This window comes from Procambarus clarkii, chromosome 11, assembly GCF_040958095.1.
Source record: "Procambarus clarkii isolate CNS0578487 chromosome 11, FALCON_Pclarkii_2.0, whole genome shotgun sequence".
Taxonomy (NCBI): Eukaryota; Metazoa; Arthropoda; class Malacostraca; order Decapoda; family Cambaridae; genus Procambarus; species Procambarus clarkii.
In genome coordinates, this window is record NC_091160.1 from 36,292,609 (window position 1) to 36,314,735 (window position 22,127).

Genomic DNA, 22,127 nt, shown 5'->3' on the forward strand with positions numbered 1-22,127 from the left:
AAAAGATTGTTCTGAGAATATCTTGGAAAATTTTAGCTGATCGTAGATGAGAAAATATTTTAGGCAGTGGGTGGGGTTGATCTCTTCACCCTATTGCCATAATATTTTCTCATAGATAAATCATGTTACTGTATAGTAATTTCAGTGTTCACATTGTAGCTTTTCTGCCTGTAAGAGCAACATGTAGAGCTAGATGAAATGTTTATGGCTTTTTGAGCTAATGCTGATGATAATGCTTTTAGTTAGCTTGTGAGGAAGTGTACACTGTTGACTGTACCTTCCTTGTGGACGGGCACATAAGACAGTGCTCGCAGTCATGACCAGTGTTTGGAACTGAACTGATTTAAGTTTAGAGCTACAGTCAATATAAGTTCTTTGCATTAATATGTGTTCTAATCTGCTTACAAACTGGTTTGAGATTTGAGTAATCCAGAACATCAGTACAAATCGTGGATGTGCAGCTCTGTTTGTCGTAGTATTAATCCCAGTCACTAAAAGAACGCTTAAAACAATAAATGGAAGTTATTTTCATGACATTTGTATGTTTATTAATCCGTTTGACAAGAGGCTTTTTAAGGTATTCCTTCTTAAATCTTTAACTATATTTTAAGTATTTTGCAATTAATATTGACCCCACAGCAGAACCTCAAAAATCCCGGCAATATTTTTTCCAGATCCCCTCTAAATTTTTTATTTTTTTTTTTTTAATTTAGCATATACTGTACAATATTACTGTTCATTAATTGTTGTGCTCCGTCTTACTGAGAATGATAAAGCAGACTATTGCATGCTTACACTCGGATAGCACATAAACAAGAATTTTTTTACAGTAAAAATATAAAATGTATAATTAAATTTATACTTCTGGAAGACCACATTCATCCCTCAAACTGCTTGATCCAATTATTCAAAATTTGAGTCACAGTCATGATTCTTAACATCATTTTAGCTATTTAAATCCTACAAAGAATAAGAGTGAGAGCTTTCAAGTCAGAGGGCTGGGGAAGATTCACATTAATGATAGAACTATCCCAGCCATGAATAAATATTTAAATTATACAAACTGGTATCATTTATAGTAGTTGAATACTTTAAATAATATATGAAGACTGAAGACGCACATCAGAAGATGAGGTGGTGATGCCGTTTCGGCCCCTCCTGGACCATTATCAAGTCGATTGTCTTAAAAATTACTTAGTAATATATAATCGATATTGTAAATATATTTTTACTATGAAGAGAGAAGATTTGCAAAATGTGCAATATTTTTTTTTAACAGTTGTTTTGATTGCAAATTTGTAAACATTTCTCTTATTGTCACAATTTAATTGTTCTGCTGTTACCATCTATCTCCATGTTGAATGTTCTGGTTTTAGTATTAATAGAACAATTTTCCCACTCGTTGTTCACCATGTCTGTCGATAAAATCCTCGGTGAATCTAATTCCTTTGGCATAGATCAGTTTTGTAGTTTCTACTCCCATATTGGCATTCTGAGTGATACCCAAGAACTCTAGAATCTTTGTACACATGGGACTGTTTCAGCACTAAAAATATATACTCTGGAAAGGAGTCAAGAGAGAAGTGTCGCATACAATGTGACACTTCTAGATAGAAGTGTGACATACTGGAGTAAAAATTACTGTAGGAAATACAGTGAGAGTAGAAGTGCACTTCAACCTCATTTTACCAAGTACAGTATAAGAAATATTTCTGAAACAAAATTAGCCATTTTCAAGAGGCAATTTGACAAATACCTGCAGGAAGTGCTGGATTGTTGAGGATAATTACATAAGTACCTGAGGGCTACTATCTCTAGTGGTCGCGACAAGGATAGAACACCGGCGGCTTGTTGAACATACCCCCATTGGTCCTAATGTGAGTTTGTGGACCACTGCAAGCAACAGCCTGACTGAACAAGCACTAAACAAGGCTGGCCTCAGGCCGAGTATGGGGGGAGTAAAAGAACATTTGAAACTGATTTCTGGTAAATATTAAGGGTTTTTTTTTTTTTTTTTTTTTTTTTATAAATTGTTAATGTTTACTGCTGTAGTTGTGAGTTCCGTATTTATAAGGTCCGGCTGTACAGTGCCGTACAGTATTGTAAGTGGATACATAATGTTAATGTTCCAATTTTTCAGCATCATGTATACAAGCACTGGTTTTCATTTGCATTTAATTTACAATAACATTGAAAGGCCAATGCATGCAAATATGTTACTCTAACTTTTTGCGATATGGTCAATTTGTTCTTGTAAATTTTATGCTGTGTGTGTTGATTAACATTTTCTTCAGATAAAGACTTATAGTATGCAGAAATGTGAAATAATATAGCACCTAAATCAAAATATTAATGATTGAGGTAAAACTTGAAAATCACTTGGGCTTGTAAATGGTAAAGACACTACATTTAGGTTTAATCAATAGGTATTCACGGCTGCACTTACAGTTGGATTTAATTTCCTCCCTGCCTTTTGACCTGATGTATGTTTCAATATTTATAATTTTGGCACTTGTGTTTTGCTAATTCACGTGCTCATTCATATATACAGTATCAACTCTGTCTATCCAGACAGATGCCTGCTAGTGGTTGTTTGCGAAGGCTGAAATTAAGTTAAACGATTTCAGCATGATTTTAGCAAATTTTTCAATCACGTGTGTGTGTGTCTGTACTCGCCTATTTGTACTCACCTATTTGTGCTTGCTGGATAGAGCTCTGGCTCTTTGGTCCCGCCTCTCGACCGTCAATCAAGAGGTGTACAGGTTCCTGAGTGTGTGTGTGTGTGTATTCACCTAATTGTACTTACCTAATTGTGCTTGCGGGGGTTGAGCTCTGGCTCTTTGGTCCCGCCTCTTAACTGTCAATCAACTGATGTTGATTGACAGTACTTGACTTGAGCATATCTACATTTGAAACTGTATGGAGTCAGCCTCCACCACATCACTGCCTAATGCATTCCATCTGTTAACTACTCTGACACTGAAAAAGTTTTCTAACGTCCCTGTGGCTCATTTGGGTACTCAGTTTCCACCTGTGTCCCCTTGTTCGCATACCACCGGTGTTAAACAGTTTATCTTTTATCTACCCTGTCAATTCCGCTTGAGAATTTTGTAGGTAGCGACCATGTCTCCCCTTACTCTTCTGTCTTCCAGTGTCGTGAGGTGCATTTCTTGCAGCCTTTCTTCATAACTCATGCCTCTTAGTTCTGGGACTAGCCTAGTGGCATATCTCTGAACTTTTTCAAGCTTCGCCTTGTGCTTGACAAGGTACTGGCTCCATGCTGGGGCCGCATACTCCAGGATTGGCCTTATATATGTGGTATACAAGGTTCTGAATGATTCCTTACACAGGTTCCTGAAGGCAGTTCTGATAGTCAGCCTCGCACACGCCGCAGATGTTATTCTTTTGATGTGGGCTTCAGGAGACAGGTTTGGTGTGATATCAACTCCTAGATCCTTCTCTCTGTTCATTTCATGAAGGACTTCATCTCCCATTCTGTATCCTGTGTCTGGCCTCCTGTTTCCACTGCCTAGTTTCATTACCTTACATTTACTTGGGTTGAACTTTAATAGCCATTTGTTGGACCATTCATGCATTTTGTCTAGGTCATCTTATAGTCTCATACTGTCTTCTTCCGTCTTAATCCTCCTCATAATTTTTGCATCATCAGCAAACAATGGAGGAATAATTCTTTACCATCTGAAAGATCATTTACATATATAAGAAACATTATGGGTCCAAGGACTGAACCCTGCGGGACCCCACTGGTGATGTCTTCGCCAATCTGAGACCTCACCCTGCACAGTGACTCGCTGCCTTCTGTTACTTAGGTACTCTCTTATCCAATGGAATACCTTCCCCTTTTTCTCCTGCCTGCATTTCCAGCGTTCGCACTAATCTCTGGTGTGGCACTGTGTCAAAGGCTTTCTGCAATCCAAAAATATGCAGTCTGCCCACCCTTCTCTTTCTTGTCTGATTCTTGTTGCCTGATTGTAGAATTCAGTTAATCCTGTGATGCATGACTTGCCATCTCTGAAACCATGTTGGTATTGTGACACAAAGTTCCTTCGCTCCAGATGTTCGACTAACTTTTTTTTGCACAATTTTCTTCATTAGCTTGCATGGTATGCAAGTTATGGATACTGGCCTGTAGTTCAGGCTACAGGCGGGACTACGTTTGCTGCCTTCCAAATTTCTGGCAGTTCACCTGTTACCAGTGATTTGTTATACACCATGGAGTGGGGCAGGCACAGTGCTGCTGCTCCTTTCTTTAGTATCCATGGCATAGTATATATATATCTGGATATATACAGTATATATCATCTGTCTTCCTATTTATTTGGTATGAGATAGCTTGGATAAGTTTATTTGACTAAGTATGTTTTTTTTTATTTTTATGTTCATACCAGTATTAGGGTGTCAATAGCTTCTGTTTTTACAAGGTATCACTTGTTCCGTTTTCCCATTTCCATATACAATATTAATACATGTACTGCACATGATTATCATATCCAGGTCAGATTTGTTTTGGATAGCGCAGAAATCAGCATAAATAGGGCTGGTAAAATAGTTCCTGCTGTACTCCTTTAATAATAATATAGATTATAAAATTATCTATATTTAAAGTCACTTGGGGCTGCATTAATCGTTTTGCCAATCATGGGAGTACCTGTGGGGTAGTGGTAAGCATACAATACTTAGAAAAAAAAGCAGAAAAGCCTGGGTTTGAATATTTGGCAGGGTGGGATAATTGTGCACCATTCTTTTATTTAGTTTGCTGTTGTGCATATACCGATAAGTTGAGACCTGGGTGTAAAGCAGTTAGCAGATAATATTCGGGGAAAAACATGGCACTGAATAACCTCGCCAGCTCCAGTTCATGGCCCGAGACCTAAGACCTCCAACTTAAAATTAATTGGAAACGTCTCAATTTGTTTAATGTGAACTATCTTTTCCATGCAGAATCAGATAATTTTTGATGTTCTTGAATTCAGCAAAATCTCTGCATCAAATATTGCATGTTGATCATATACCATTCATGTTTTATTCAACTTTAACAAGTCAACAAATTGATGTTCATTGTGTGCAGAATGAAAATTGGCTTTATATCAAATGTTTATAACTTTACAATAGAAAAATGCAGTACCTATTTCATTTCACAGTAACTAAAAACTGAAATACTTTAATTTGGATGTAGTATTAAAGTATTCTTGGAAGCGTGTATATGTTAAAGAAAATGTGTAAGTGACAGGTGTATGTGATGCCACTCAAGATATGAAGTAATAGTGTACGACTATGTGAGTTGTTAATTTATACAGAATACAGCTTGCGTTATGTCAAATGTTGGCTCTAATGAATGGTTAGGATTAAAAGTGGAATGAAATGGCAGTTTATTGTCAGTTATTGTGTTCCCTAAAAAAAAAAAGAGTCATTTAGTTGTCTTAAATTTATTATTATTATTATTTTTTATTTAATTGGCCATGTATAGTTGAAATATATTTTGATGAAACCTGATGCAAAATGATGATTATGCCAAGATCTTCCTGCATCTTATATAAAGAACAATCCAGACTTAATGGCTCTGATCCACTGCTGCCTTTATTTCCTGAATTTGACGTTTTTGAAAAATGTTTATTCTACAATAGAGTATGATTTCTATTTCTGAGGCATAATGCTGGTATTCAGGTCAAGGGTTAATGTGTACAACAATATGTATGATGTACTAAACTTGCAAATTGCAGTCATTTTCAAAACTATACAACAAACATTTAAAATTATTTTAAGACATAAACATCTGCATACGAATGTCCCGATTTTTCCAGAGGTTTGCCTTCGGGCATACTTGGAAATGCTTGCGACTATTTCTCTTTCTCTTTTATTTATGTTTTGTCCAGTCTTGGGCAACTGTCTTAAATACACATTCTTACAAATGAAATATACAGTACTGTATAACATGGCTCACATTCACAGTGGTGTTCTGAATAACAGAGTACCCACTTGAAGTAGTTAACTGCTAATGGTTTATACTGCAGTTTTGTCACTTCACCAGGGGATTGATAATACAGTATTTAGAAAAGATGGGGAAATAGTACAGTATTAAATACATAGTCATGCATGCATACACCCAAACATTCACAGGGTATCCCAGGAGTTACCCGGTTTTATTTCATGAGCTTCTTTCCTTATTGATTGATTGTGTTAGTGTACAAGTGTGTGTGCTAGCTATAATTGTGTCGTTATACTCATTTTGAGCTATCATCTGTGAAGGGTTGAGGACAAGTTTTAGCTTCAAAAGTGTATTGATAGGCAAGGGCAGATGTGTTGAGTATTAAATGAACTTTTCTTAACTTGGTGCTGAAACAGCCATTTCTTTTTAAGCAATTTCCATGTATGTACTATGTATGTATGTTGTATTTAAGAAATAAAATTGGTAGCCCTCCCTGGAATACCTTTTGTTTGTAGTATATAATGTTATGTTAAACAAAATTTTGATTATATGCACGTAACACTTAATCCATTATATGCTTTTTGAATAATGAATGTTTTCTTTTTGTGATTTCAAATATGACCTCAGAATGAGGCCCAACCATTACCACAGCCTCTTGTTTTGGCATGGAATATTTGTTATCACTCAGTGGGAGGAATAAGAGTTTTTTTTTTTTAAATTAAGCTTGGCGACGGAATGAAGCATTCCCTTGTGCATGTCGTGGATGCTCTGTAGACAGTGTTCGTGTTGGACACACCACCACAGCTTACTCATCATGTGTAAGAGAGAAATGTTATATCTTTAAGACTATGATAATATTAAACTATATCAATTATATCATCTTGTTTAGAAATTTGATGAACTAGATGTGGTTTAAACATACCATATTTTGAGTTCTGTACAAAAATTTGTGAAAGTTTGAGTTATAATATTAATATGGGTAATTAATCAGCTGGGCAAAATTGAAAATTCTAAGGATAATATTGTGTTTGTTCTGAAATTATATTGTGTAGTGTGTGCTTAATAGGCCATATATGTGCAGTTCATTGTGGATAAGCAAACGTTGCAGTATACAGTATTCTGCCCCTTAGGAAAGTAGCAGTCATTCAACATTGCCTTGGTTTACTGTTGTCCAGGACTGAGGGTCGGGAGCCGTGTGTATCGTAACATAGATGCCTTTGGCCCTAAGGCAGTGGCAAGAATTATGTGAATGCTCTCGCCCAGAGTCCTCAATATCTCATTTCATAAATACATTAGTTAATAAGTAATTGTGGTGGCCTTTTCTTTTTTTTTTTTTTTGAATGTCATAATTTTAGTGAGTTGTACCTACAATTTCTCATATTTTGATGCTGTAGTTTCTGTACAATAATGCAAGTGGGTTTAGTTTTTGCTTCTCTGGGTATAAGATGGTTAATTTTTTCGAGTTTAAGAAGCATATTACTGGCGAGATGACATTACTTTAGAAAGCTTATCATTAGTAAAAATAAAGTAGAATTCACTTTACACAAAAAATGCTGGGCTTTTAATATTTCTGGTCCACCTTATGTTTGATGATATGGTTTCTTTATTATGTGTTCCATGCCTACACGAAGATCATATCCATAAGTGCACTGATGTGTATTCCTGGGCATCTTCATGCATGTGTGTGTATGTATATATATACAGTATAATATATATATATATATATATATATATATATATATATATATATATATATATATATATATATATATATATATATATATATATATATATATATATACACAGTATATACTGTGTATATATATACACACAGTATATACTGTGTATATATATACACAGTATATACATATACACACAGTATATGAATGAACATCCATCCTCTCACATTGGCCATATAAGTATACTGTACATATATATCCCTCCACTTTTTATCCTCCTCTCTCTAACCTCATTACCTTCTCCTGCCTTAATATTTCATCTTGCCTTCTCCTGCTTTATCTTCTGCCCACACACACACACCTGGCATATTATGGGGACATACTGTACCCCATACTCACACCCGACACATTACAGGGACACGGAGTGCCCTGTACATAAATGTAACGGTAAATGGCCAAAAGGTTCCTGTGAGAGAACTTAGAGCCCCAAGATCACTCAAGCACCCTATCTCATACTGCAGTGTGCCTCTCATACTTCCTTCACACATGGGTGACCCACACGTCATGTGCCACACTTCCTTACAAACCATTTCAAATAGGTTTTTAGACATTTAAAAAGAAAGATGCAGCAATGAACAGTGTGTTTTGCATTAGAACCAGGCAGTCGTAATATGCTTCTCCTAAAAAAAAAATGATGTTTAATATTAAATGAAAAATTTTGTCTTGAAATTCAGTTCTTCATAAATAAAGTTACTGTTTATTGGTATTTCTTTTTACCCTTTGCGTACGTGTTTGCTAAGATGACGATGTACTGTACTACAGATTGATTATAAGCGTGCGGGAAATAGAAGCATGTCGGGTCGTTTAAGTAACTTGTACAGTACAGTATATTCAATGTACATGTACAGTATATATTATATATATATATATTATATATATATATATATATATATATATATATATATATATATATATATAGTATATATATTAATATTATATATAAAAAAATTTTTATACCATAGTTGGTAATTATCTATATTATTGTCATTTTAAAGTGATATATGTACAGTTTCTTTTACTAATTCTTATTCAGTACTACATATTTTCTAATTTTCCTCTTGACAATGGAAGTGGGGGGGGTGGGGGGGGGAATTGTTTTCTTGGTGCAAGCAAAGTAAGTTTATGGAAAACCTTCATCTGATTACAAATTGAGCCAAATATTGTCTTACATAATTCATATTATCTTTATCATACAGTAAATGAAAACTATCTATATCAAGCATAGTTACAACTGAATTTATTTATAATTTTCATATATTATTTATAATAATTTTACTGCAGCTCTGTAGCTACCAACTATGTGTCTTACAGAATAATACATTTTGGAAGTATAGAGTTGATAGCATTACTTATGATAATAATATATGAAAAAATGTAACATGATGTATTACTGTATTTACTCTAGTGTCGTAAGGCCTATATAAAACTATTTATTCCTAAGTGTGGTGGTAAACACTTAGTAGAAACCTTTAAAGGTCTCATACTGACAGTACTACTTTTCACTTGATATTTTCTACTATAAATTAGGCATGTAAATATTTCTGCAGATAATTACTTCCGGTGGGCACGTGTGTACGCAAAGACACGCTGACAGGGTGAAGGTGTGGTGGGATATATATAATGGCACTTTCTTAAATTGGAGTAATTTAATTATTAATCACTACTTGACACACAATTCAGAGTTACTGTAATTTGAAAACATTATTAGCTTTATATATTTTTCAATATTAGTCATAAGACGGTTAATTCTGGATGTTTTATACGTGTGTGGATTGACTGAGTGGTGCTAGTGTTTCTGTTGAGGGTCAACAGTCATAGTGGATAATGATGCTACATTGCTCATATTTCTGTACTTCTTGTTCTCTATGAAGGTTTTTACAAGTTTCAGCAGAGCTGGAGAAATCCTTAAACTTTAAATACTTATTCTGACTTTCTTGGTTCTTTCATTTTTTCTCTTCACATGTTCTTCAACATACTTCTTGCTGATTGGTAGGGAATTTTGTTTCTACTAATAAGTGCATCTCATGTCCAGTATCAATTGCATTTATTTATATGCTCATAAAATCATGTGATTTGACATATATCCGCAGGTTTATAATGAATTTATTCGGAGCAAATGGGATACCGTGGAAAGCCAAGAGGACAGACTGGGTAAGTTATTGTGTTGTGTTATGTTTTCATATTATGTCCTCTTTATTAATAGTACATCTTTTATAGGATGCGGCTCTTAAGCATATCATATTCCTCAGGCAGGTTTATAGGCTAAATTCTGTTTCGTATTATAATTGGGTTTCAGATTTAGGGCCTAAAAATACATTCTTCAGGATTAACTTATATGATAGAATATGACATGGCATTGTTCTGTGCAGATTGCATTGTTCTTTATGAATTATGTGATCTATGAAATTCAGAGCCTAAAAAATCTTTAATGTTCTTATAACAAAATAATAATCATTGAATCATTGGTTCAGCAGTTTATCATGGTACTGTAGTGACATGGTGACAAGGTGAAAATTCAATTTATTTAAAATAAAGCTGTTATGGAGAAGTGGTTTTTATTATAATTTGAGTTTATGATTCTGGATATGCACTATTGCATGTAGACAGCGGTGGAGAACATTGCTAGAAGTAGACTGAGCTAGAGTAGGTTATTGTTGTAGATAAATCCATCACAACAATATTTCATTACTATATTAAAGAAACGGGTTTATATGTTGAGAATAATCGTTGTCGTCTCCTTCTTCCCACAGATCAGCTCGATGGTGTGAAAGCGGCGAAGAAAAAAATAGGCAGTGGTAAACCCAAGTCAATTGAAGACTGGCTGCAGTTGTCTGATGACTATGACACCAAGGTAGCTCAACCGGGCAAGAAACGGGTAAGTCTTGGAAGAAATCTGTTTATCCTTCGCTTGTTAGAAATTTTCCAACCCGGTATCGCTCTTGACGTATGTATAACTAGGCAAAATTGGTCATCATCATGATGGGGGGGGGTTGACAGCTGAGTGGACAGCGCTTTGGATTTGTAGTCCTGAGGTTCCGGGTTCGATTCCCGGTGGTGGCGGAAACAAATGGGCAAGGTTTCTTTCACCCTGATACCCCTGTTACCTAGCAGTAAATAGGTACCTGGGAGTTAGACAGCTGCTACGGGCTGCTTCCTGGGTGTATGTAACAAAAAGGAGGCTTGATCGAGGACAGGGCCGCAGGGGCACTAAGCCCCGATAACATCTCAAGATAACCTCAAGATCATTGTACCATCCCAAAAATACAAATTGCATCAGCTTTGTTAGTTTAAATTATTTAAGTTTCGAACATCTTTATAGTATGGGATGCCAGTGGGCTAAGGATGGGCTTGTTTTTGCTTATATTTTTGGGTATATGTTGGAATGATTCATTATGGCGAGTTGACGTGTTATGATACTTAAACTAGTGATGTACTGGACTGACATTGTCCGAGTGGTAAAATGAGTGAGTGTTGATAAGGTGTGATAATATTTATATTTTATTTGATTTGATTTATTGTCCAGATGGAAAAGTAATCTAGAAAAAATGAAAATTGACAACCAAAAATAAATATTAATTGCAGATGTAAATATCAGTTTTACATCAGTAGTATGTGCATTTATTTGTGTGTTCACATGTTTTTGTGTCAGAACACATTACTGGAAGGATAGCATGAATCTATACTAAGCAATGCGATGAACACAGTGAAATTAGATGATCCTGAGAGCTTTTGTTACTCTCTACCCACAAGTCATACAGTATAATGATATTAAAATAAATCCTACAAACTTTGATGTGGAAATACTGTAGTCAAAATACCCATACACTCGGCTCTGAAACCAATTTCCTGTAACTCTCTTCATTCGGTAAAATACAGAACAAAAAATTCAAGACGAAGAAATTAGGAAAGCAGTGACAAAAACCTGCAGACTGCTGGCACTAACATCATGCATATATTTGCATGATGTTACACACTAACTGTTAACAAAATTGGAAGTTGTCAGACCCTTAACCCAATTCCCCTGGAGGTGAAAGTACTGGTGTGGCCTAGTGGTGAAAGTACTGGACACGCTAAGGTGCATGGAGCCCCTGGCTGTCTGGGGTTGAATCCTCCAGGGGGTGAGGAGTTTTCAGTTTGATATTGGCTTGGGGACCATTCAAGCTTGTTCGCATTTGTGTTACTCTTGTGGCCGCGAGGTGATTTGATGAAATATCTGTGCCCAAAAAGGTTCACCCAAGTGCTGTTGGGAATTGGGTTTCACTTTCGCTCGGCGACTACTCAGCATTGAATTGTCCGTTTAATAGAGGGAAGTCCTGTAACGACTCAGCATTGAGTCGTCCGTTAAAATCTGTGCCTAGCATTCACACTTGGCTGTGGGAGGGGCACGCCGCAATTTTGGACCCTATATGCCTTGCATATAAAGTTGAATAGAGTATACACATTTTATTGTGCTTGATTAGCGCTCACAGGAGTAACACGATGTCGCTTTCTTTGTTTGCTGTGGGTGGTATGCCGGGATTTTGGAGTTTATATTCATTTAGTCCTGTTGAGAATTCAATTGCGAACACATTGATATCAAAATGAAAGACATATGATGAGAATTGAGGTGACCAAAGTGAAAAGAGTGTACTGTACACATTTCATTGCTCTTGCGTGGTCCCGGGTAACTCTCTCTCACTTTCTCTGTTTGCTGTGGGTGGTAAGCCGGGCTTTTTGAGTTTGTGTATTTAGTCCTATAAATAATTCTATTGCGAACATATTGAAATCAAATTTAAAAAACCTAGGACGAGAATTGAGATGACAAAATTGAAAAGAGTATAAACTTTTCAGTATTACTGCACTCTCTAATGAAAGGCCAGGCGCCCCTAGGAGTGGCGGGGTGCGCTCTACCAGGTAACTTAGGCCTGCTTTCATCACGTCGGCGGGTAGAGCGTGCTGCGGTTTTTGACATTATATGCATATACTCCTGTTGGGAATTCTATTGCAAACACATTGATACCAAAATGAAAGACCTAGGATGAGAATTGAGGTGACCAAAGTGAAAAGAGTGTACACATTTTATCGCTCTTGCACGCCGCTCCCGGGTAACATGCACTCACTTTCTCTGTTTGTTGCGGATGGTACGCCTGGCTTTTGGACTTTATATGCCTTTAGTCCTGTAGAGAATTCTATTGTGAACACAATGATACCAAATTGAAAAACCTTGGGTGAGAATTAAGGTAACAAAGTTAAAAAGAGTATACACTTTTCAGAATTACTGCGCGCTCCCACGGAATGCCCAAACCCACCTGGGATAGTGCAGCGCTCGCGCTCCCAGAGCATCAATGTATTAAAGATCTGATGACTTCCAATATTTCTTAATGATGCATGTAAAGCGATGTTCCGTACTAAGGTTCATTTGCGAGATGAAGAGTGAAGGCAAGCTGCCATTCCTAGACGTAATAGTGTCAGGAATGAATGGTGACTTTCACACTGCAATCTATACAGAGGAAATCAACATAGGAATGTACCTTAATGCTAGTAGTGAGTGCCCTGATAGATACAAGCAGTGCATTGTCAACACTATGCAAACTGTGCTCTTACGCAGCTCCAGTTGGAAGTGGGTTGACGAGGAACTCAATAGAATAAGGCATGTCTATAGCGAATACTCTAACAGATACTCAGTGTTAATAATCAGAGAGATTATTAACACTTATCGCGTGCGGTGCGGGCACGCCGCAGACTCTGACGTCATTTTCCCGACGGTGTTGGCGAGCATGCGGCGACACCGAAATGTGTATACTCGTTTCAGTTTTTTCACCTTAATTCTCGTGCTACGTTGTTTGTTTTGGTATCATTGTGTTAACAATAGAATTCCCAACAAGGGTATATGCATTTAAGGTCCAAACCCCCACCGTGACTCCCCACAGCAAAGCCTAAAGTCGGCAAAGTTACCAGTGAGCGCACAAAATCAGTAAAATATGTGTACTCGTTTCAATTTTCTCACCTTATTTCTTGTGCTATGTCATTCATTTGGGTATCATTGTGTTCGCAATAGAATTCTCTACAGGTGTACATGTATATATGGTCTAAAGGCCCGGCATGACTTCCCACAGCAAAGCCTAAAGTCGGCCAAGTTACCAGTGAACGAGCACCAATTGGCACACCTGCAGACTAATGTTTATACTCGTTCAGTTTGATAACATAAATTTTCGTATTATGTCCTTCATTTTGGTATCAAATTGTTCGCAAAATAAAGGCGCGTATTTTAAAACTAGTCCCATAATAATAGAGCAATAAATGGAATTTTAACAAATATTTTAACTTTTGGACGCTCATCACCACAAAATGATTTATATATTTAAAGTGTTGTGACACCAATTTTCATGTTACGTCTTTCATTTTGGTATCAAATTGTTCGCAATATAAAGGCACGTATTTTAAAACTAGTCCGATAATAATAGTGCAATAAATGGAATTTTAGCAAATATTTTAAAATTTGGACCCCAAAAGTATTTATTTTCTTTCCAGTGTTCTGACATCAATTTTCCCATCAGGTCTTTCATTTTGGTACTGTATCAAATTGTTTGCAAAATAAAGGCGCGTATTTTAAAACAAGTCCCATAATAATACAATAATAAATGGAATTTTAACAAATATTTTAACTTTTGGGCGATTTTGGACGTTCATCACCACAACATTATTTATATCTTTCTAGTGTTCTGACATCACTTTTCGTGTTACGTCTTTCATTTTGGGATCAAATTATGCGCAATCTAAAGGCACTCATTTGGAAACCACTCCCAGATTGATCAGATAAAATTTTAATTTTAAACAAATATTTTAATGAGCGACTCGAGACCGAGTCACCCGAGAAGACTCGAGAGAAAGATGAGTGACTACCTGGGGGGAGGCAATGGAGCGCGATAGTGTTAAATTAAAAGGAAGGTGAACTCCCATACTACCTCTGAAGAAACAGCCAACAATACATTACTGGTCCCTCCTATTAAAATATTCTGTCTGAATTTCTTTTCCGTGATTCACTAAACAGGTGATGAGAAGTGAATGCATTCAAGTAGGTGTGAGGATAATAGAATAAGAAGAAGATTGACAAATGTGTTGACCTAGTGTGAGATTATGGTAAAGATAAGGCTATGTAAGTTATTTGCATGGACAGTATGGATATAAATAAATAGTATATACTGTATGCAACAATTCACAAGGACCACTATACAATACATCTGGTCTTGTGAAATGATGGGGTGCTGGTTTTGCTGACCGCTGGAGTATAAAGGTGCTCGTTTATCTATGGTTCTGTGTATAGTACGAACGATGTAATGATTGGACACTTGAGACCAATCAGGCAAGTACCCACACCTGCACTCACCTGTGCCCACGGTAAAATAAATAATCGCCATCAACAGCCTCAGAAGCAATTGTATTTCAGAACGTAAACATGAAGAAAATTAAAAGAACGCCAGACATAAAATCTAATCATCACCAACTTAACCCCCAATTTCTAGCCCTTCACTCACTCACATAACTCATGCCCGTTGCACACGTGTGACTTTGACGGTTTCTGTTTCCAAAGTTCTTGTAGTAATCTTAAAACTAAATTCACCAGGTACGATGGGCTGATGTTGAAGAAGGCAAGAAACAGTCAGCTGCCCGAGAGAGAGGGTTTGTGTTGGGGCAGACTGATTGGACTCGCATGACGGATTTATCCTTTGGTAGCAGCGCCTTGGTTCAAATACGCTACATTGAGGGACGTGAGAATAAGTGAACGTCTTAAGTGTCATTTTATTATTAAGTGAATAGAAGTATTTTAGCCAATTTAGTACACACTATAATAAGTTTGTGGGAATATTTCTCATATCTCGGTGGACATTGACATAAACTTAAGAGGACTTGTGCACGAGAAAGAAACGGTGGGGTGAAGACTCCATTTGTTCCTAGTTTTATCGTGGTTTAATGTTATGGTAAATGCATCAAGCAGATGTGCAATTTGTATGGTATCAATTGACTATACAACATTTAATACAAAAAAGTCTAGGAGTTTCAGAATTTCGTAGTTATTAGTTGCAAATTCGTGCTCGAGTTTCATGATCTTTCTTTACAGTTTTGTATAAATACACACTTTCAGGTTAATTTTAATTTTTTATTTGTCTATCAACTTATATGATTTGATGTTTTATTGTTTCTATATAATAAAGTCTCCTGTTTCAACCCTGAGCATTTATTACATTAACACTAGAGGTAGAGGAGTGTATCGGAAGTTAGTGATGCAGCATCTGAGCTCTGTGCTTTAAGATGCTAATGTGTATTGTGGTACGTGTGCAGGTCACTGTGATCAACACTGTGATCAGTAAAAGGACAAGTTATATTAGGTTCATGGATGAGGGAATTCAGACCAGATTTTTTACTCATAGAATAACACTCCACATCATAAAGTAGCTAATTGGCAGACAATTTCTGACACCAGCTTTTATATGAATCAAGCTTATATATTTTGGACTTTCTTGATCTCATCAAATTTATGCTAAAAAGAAAAACCAAGAGCTGATGAAGGTGACTTCTTTAGAGCAGAATCTGGTATTTCAACTGCATAATGCAGTATTGTACTGTAGCAAGATTCATGCTCACTAAACCCTCAGTTGACTGGTGATGAGTATTGTTAATATTGAGCACCTTGGTTGTAGAGGTCTTGTAAATTGTTACATTATTTAAGTGTCTTTACTGATGTTTGTGAGATAGTGGTAAGAGAGAGTGATTTGTAGTTGATCATGCCAGTGGTCAACTACAGTGACCCGTAAAGTAATAAATATATTAGTAACATTATTTTTATTCAGTGTGTACTCTTACTCCTCCTTTGACAAAACCTTAATTGATTTCTTTCTAACTGGTTTAGTGTCTCAAGTCTCCACTTTGTTGGTGTGCTGTTCTGTACCGTGCAATATTCTGATACATTGTCAGGTTCACTATTTTTTTCTTAAGGTGTATTTTTTTTATAGTATTTCAAGTTTGAAGGTTTCTTCAGTTTTCCTGCTTCATTGGTTTGCTAATATCGCACTAACACTCTAATTGGGCAGCGTATTCTAGATACTTTTATTTTTAATATTTTCTCTACTGAATCTTATTTACTAATTCTATGAGAACCTCAAGTTCATTGATATATATCTGGCTGCTTGGTCTCTCTTTAATACTTTCAAGTTCTAGTGACACTAAAATACATCATCAGATTGCTACTCATTATACAGTACATTCCAATATTCATTGCTGTCACACATAATCTATTAAAATTTACACATTTGTTTTTGCGTCTGTCCTCTAGAGAATTCATTTGCTAATATTTTGATGCCAAATTTCTAGATATAACCCAACAAATAACTGAGATAACATTTAATATTAGTGTAAAAATTGTAATCATTGCTGAACTAAACCTTCCAAATCCCCTTGTGTTTACATTTGGGAATCCACAGAGAGAAGCAAAATTTTTATAAATACACTTTTGTTTTTGCATCTGTTCTTTAGAGAAGTCATTCATGAGCATTTGGCACCAAATTTATAGTTAAAAGCAAACAAATAGCTGGGGAAACAATTATTGTATTTTTTTTTTTTTTTATCGTTGAGTGGCCCCGGGAACCCAGAACACACATGGTCAGGAATTGCTTGTAGAGGCTGGATCACCGAAGTGTTAATATGCTCATCATGCACAGATAATCAAGGAATCTCAAAAGCTGACACATAACTTTACCAAAACTGATTTTTCACATTTATGGTAATTGTAAAAGTTTTGAGTAGATTTAGAATCTTAACATTTTATTTCAACATTTAAGATTTCCCTGCTCCTGGTGAAGTTATGCAGTGGGTTAAGATACATCTGCAATTTGTATATGTATGAACTGGTGACCTTCACCTGTGTGTGTGTGCATGTGTATGTATGCATATGTACAATTTGTTTAATTAGTTTATCATATGAGGGTGAGTCAATAAATAAAGCCATTTTGATATCTACATTTCTCTGAGAAGATAGGGGGTCTCTAGATCGAACTGCATCCAGTTGTTGCTACACAGTCCCAGATTGGCTCATTTGCCCTCTCATGATGTCAGGTTCCCAATGTTTAAATGAAATGGGTTTTTTAGGGTTTGTGACAATCTGATGGAGGAAGTTCTGGGCTGTGCAGGCAGTGGCTATGGGACAACTTTTCCATACAACATTATTTTCATTCTGGTCTCATATTAGAACACTAGTTTTTTTTTCATGTCATATGAATGACAGGAAAATTGCCTGTTTTATCATGGAAGTCCTGGAAGATATCAGAGAATATTTTTTGCACATTTCATAATTGTAATTGATCATGTATGATCCAGTTATGCATTACCATGGATGATACTAATTTCGTAGTGATACATTGATATCAGCGGATAAGGTGTTTTACATGGGCAATATCTTGTGGTAGTGTCTTAGTACACTAACTCACGTGGTCTACCTCACCATACTCTTCTGACCGCCGGTACACATTTCTTTGAGAAATGATACACTATTCTATTTACTTATTGACATGTATATTTCACTCACATTCCTTGCCTTCACTCTTAAAAATCAAGGATAATTGCTCATTACTACTTGTACGTTTATATTTCCAATGACGCTGCCATGTTTTGTTGGTGAATATGATAAGTATTGCCAACCTGCACCTGTACCTTATGGCACACTTAGTATATTATACAGGGGTGCGGGGTGCCAACTTGTACTGTTGGATGTAGACTGGCATGGAATGAAGGTGGTATTATTTATTGACTTGTCCCTGTACTGTAGACTCTACCCAAACATGATGTGGGAGATTTCACATATACATTAATTAGAAATAGACTAATTTTATGAGCAATCAATCAGACATTACTGCTTGTTGTTCTTGAGCAAAGGATTTTATCATGATATTCTTCTAAGCTTGAGTTTAGTTTTTTTATCTAGAAAAGATCAGAGCTATTGATTTAAGAGCAACTAAGATAATTGTTAAGGCATTTTTAATTGTTAAAAATGTTTTGTGAAAGCTAAAAGTTCAAATTACTAGAATCCACCCATTTTTCATATAGAGCAGGTCCGGATTTAGTGGGAAGGCCATGGGTCTTATACCGTCTTGCCTCCATAACTATTTTTTCCAAATATATTAAATAATATATCATATACAGATCAATATAATGTACTAGTCAAATTCCTACTTTTGTCCTCGGTCTGTTTTTCTTAACTATCCCTGCTGATCCTCTTGTCTTCATTGTTTTTGGCTGTTAACCGTAAATCATTCCTTGCATTAGATTTAAAATCATTGTGAAAGTAAATGATAACACTTTTTTACTGATTCCATCTGGGATGGCCTTGGTAAAACGGTTTCTGGATCCGGGCCTGCAGTACCGGTGCCCTGTGTTGATTTTTGGGGATGATAGGTTGAAAGGCAAAATTAGTCTTATATTTAATAGAATTTGCTTTCCACCTAGCAATTCCAGTTCTAATTGATTGAATTTACCAAATATTGCTATGCAAATATTTATTAAATATAAAGAATTATTGTACCATAAACCAAATATCAACATCAGTTACTGTAAATTTTTCTGATGGTAATTATTATCATTTAATTGTCACACTACATTTTTTGCATATTTTGAGTGGGTAGAGAATATTTATTTTAGGAATAAAATCGAGGGACATGTTCATGATAATTGTAAATAAAATACATTTACATGTACTTCAGTTTAATTAATATCTCCTCTCTGAATTAAGTACAGTACTTAGGTTTACCATATTTGAAGGGCAAACAAAGATTTTGGAGTGAGAAGATAGGATCATAATTATAACTACACTATAAACATTTTGCCATGTTTGGCCTTGTGCTCGACCTCATCTTTAACGGCAAAAACAAGTGTTAGACAACATATCCTGAAAGCAATAAAGAGGAACTTTTGAATAAGTGGGTTTGTTTCGTGGTGGTTTCACATCACGTACCATTAAGACAAATGGTGAAAACTTGTGTGTTTGGTTAAAAGAGCAGAACAGTGCTATGTGACATTTACTGCAGACAAGATTTTCTCACACTACCGTACTGAAGGATCATGTTTACGTCATCAGTGTTATAATTTTGCTGAAAATAGTTATTTCAAGCTGAGACATTTCAGAACGTAGGCACTGGATTTAGGTTTGTTCTATGGAATGCAAAATTGCCAAGTTAATTCCTTCGTGGTAAGAGTACAAAAACACCAAGATGAGAACAGACTATTAAACAGTGAGTTTGCCTGTATTGACTATCAAATCTAAGTAATATGCAGAACTACTGCTTATAAATTGAAATTAGATTATAAATTTAGTGTCAAATTTTATATTTTCCTGGCATCAATTTAGCAAGTGGGGCGGCTGACAATGACTAATATGTGATTCTGTTTAATGGTGGTGGTGTGTTTTGTGACTGTAGATTCTATAAATTTTCTTCTACTGTAATGTATGCTGCTGCTTGGATGAAGACAACACTGAAGTGGGTTCTGAGAATACTTCTACTTCACAAGCCTGGCCTGGAGCAGTGTAGAATCTGTAACAATGAAACAGAATCAAAGAAAAATCATTATAGTAATCTCATTTGCTAAATTGATAATATAAAAGTGTAAATTGACATATTAATCCCTGACCTTTTTGACCTTTCCTTCCTTTTATTAGTAGAGTACTGTAATTAGCCCTTAGTACCTCTTGTTAGAGTTGATAAAAGCCCATCCAGACAAAACAGTTCTAATGCTATAATCAGTTCTAATCAGTTTAAATCAGTTCTAACACTATACTTGTGTTTCTACCTCATTGTCAGCAATTTGTGTACTTCAACCACAAAAGATAAAAATGAACCGGAATTTGCTTAGTACTCTTTGGTATTCAGGTTTAGATGCCAGTTTCACTTTTAGTTTTCTTTAGAAAGATTGACTGTTGGTTATTTTCAAATGGATGCAGATTATCAGCAGTCTAAACTTTATGACAATGACCACATTTTTCTATTGTAAATTTTATTTTTTATCATACATGTGCTGTAATAATCATTGCCAAAAACTTAAAAAGCAGATGACCTGCACTTTAATGTGAGTTTTGGGATTATTTATTGACCTTTGCTTAGACTGTTGTATTTAAATTATAGATCCTCAGATACGTAGAAAATCAAAACGGAAATTGTAATCTTTTACTCAAACAGCATTTTGATGTACAGTAGTTTATCAATTTCATTTTGGGACACTGTTCTTGGAGACGCAATATACTTTTAAATAAAATAGCATAAATTCGTACACAAGTTGGCATACAGGAAAGTTAGGAAGCTGACAAAGTAGCCACAAGCTTAGCAACAATGTGCAACATTTTAACACTTTCGCACTTTCCGCGAAGGTCACTCAGCCAACCGAATGTGCGCGCGGCGTTTTTATCGCTTAAGCGTAAAAACAAAAATGTGTATACTCTTTTTACTCTTCTGACCTTAGTTCTCATGCTACGTATTTCATTTTGGTACCAACGTGTTCGCAATAAAATTCTCTAGAAGAACATCAGTAAAAAAAGTCACGAAACGTATAGGGATACCAGCACCAAATAAATAACTACGAAGATGACTCGCCGTGAGCGCCCATCAGCAACAAAATGTTTTTACTCTTGGGATTGTAATCACCTCCACACTTATTCTACAGCGTTAATTTTGGTATCAATGGACTCGCAATGAAATTCCCAACACGGTGATATGAATATAAGCGTAGAATAATGATGCGGCCCGCCCGCAAGAGTGTGGGAAGTGGTGAAATTGTTACCCGGTATCGGTGACGGGACGACGCACGGCGCTTTGAAAGTTTATACTTATTTCACTCTCATGACATTAATTTTCTATGTACGTCATTCATTTTTGTGTCAATGTGTTCGCAATAGAATGTTCTATGTGCCCATAGGTAAAAAATATCAACAAAGCGTAAGTTAGAATAGCGCCAAATATAAAACAACGCTGGAACATATCAGTGAGCGTCAAACACACACGAAATGTTTTTACTTTTGTTATGTTTGTCAAGTTTATACTTGTTGCACACAGTTATTTTTGGTTGTATATTGATCGGAATAAAATTCCCTAAACAGACATATGCATATAATACATGATATGGGGGAAGCATTACCAGTATAAACGGCTAAAGTCACCCACCTGCAACCCGTTTGGGACAAAATACCATTTGATCGAAGTTATCCACACCTTTCATGAACTTATTGTACCATGCAGCCTAGTGGTGAGAAAGAGAGCCTCATAGCGCGCAGTTTGAAACAAACCCAAAGTAAATCGGATAAAAATTGAATTTTATACAAATATTTTAAAAGAGGACTCAACTTTATGTCCACTATGCGTTAGCGTTAGACGAAACGGGACGCGCCGGCGCGTCCAGATAGCGCGAAAGTGTTAATCCTTTATTTT

General features: G+C 35.9%; 1 protein-coding gene across 1 annotated transcript in view; it reads left to right on the forward strand.

Moving 5' to 3' along the window:
• The window catches only part of LOC123758298 (uncharacterized PE-PGRS family protein PE_PGRS54), a 71,104-nt gene extending 51,695 nt beyond the window's left edge, over positions 1–19,409 (forward strand). Inside the window, 3 exon segments of the mRNA XM_045742506.2 lie at positions 9,777–9,837; positions 10,437–10,561; positions 15,290–19,409. Of these exon segments, the coding sequence (XP_045598462.2) occupies positions 9,777–9,837; positions 10,437–10,561; positions 15,290–15,448 (345 nt within the window). The 3' untranslated portion in view covers positions 15,449–19,409.
• Positions 19,410–22,127: the final 2,718 nt, after the last annotated feature.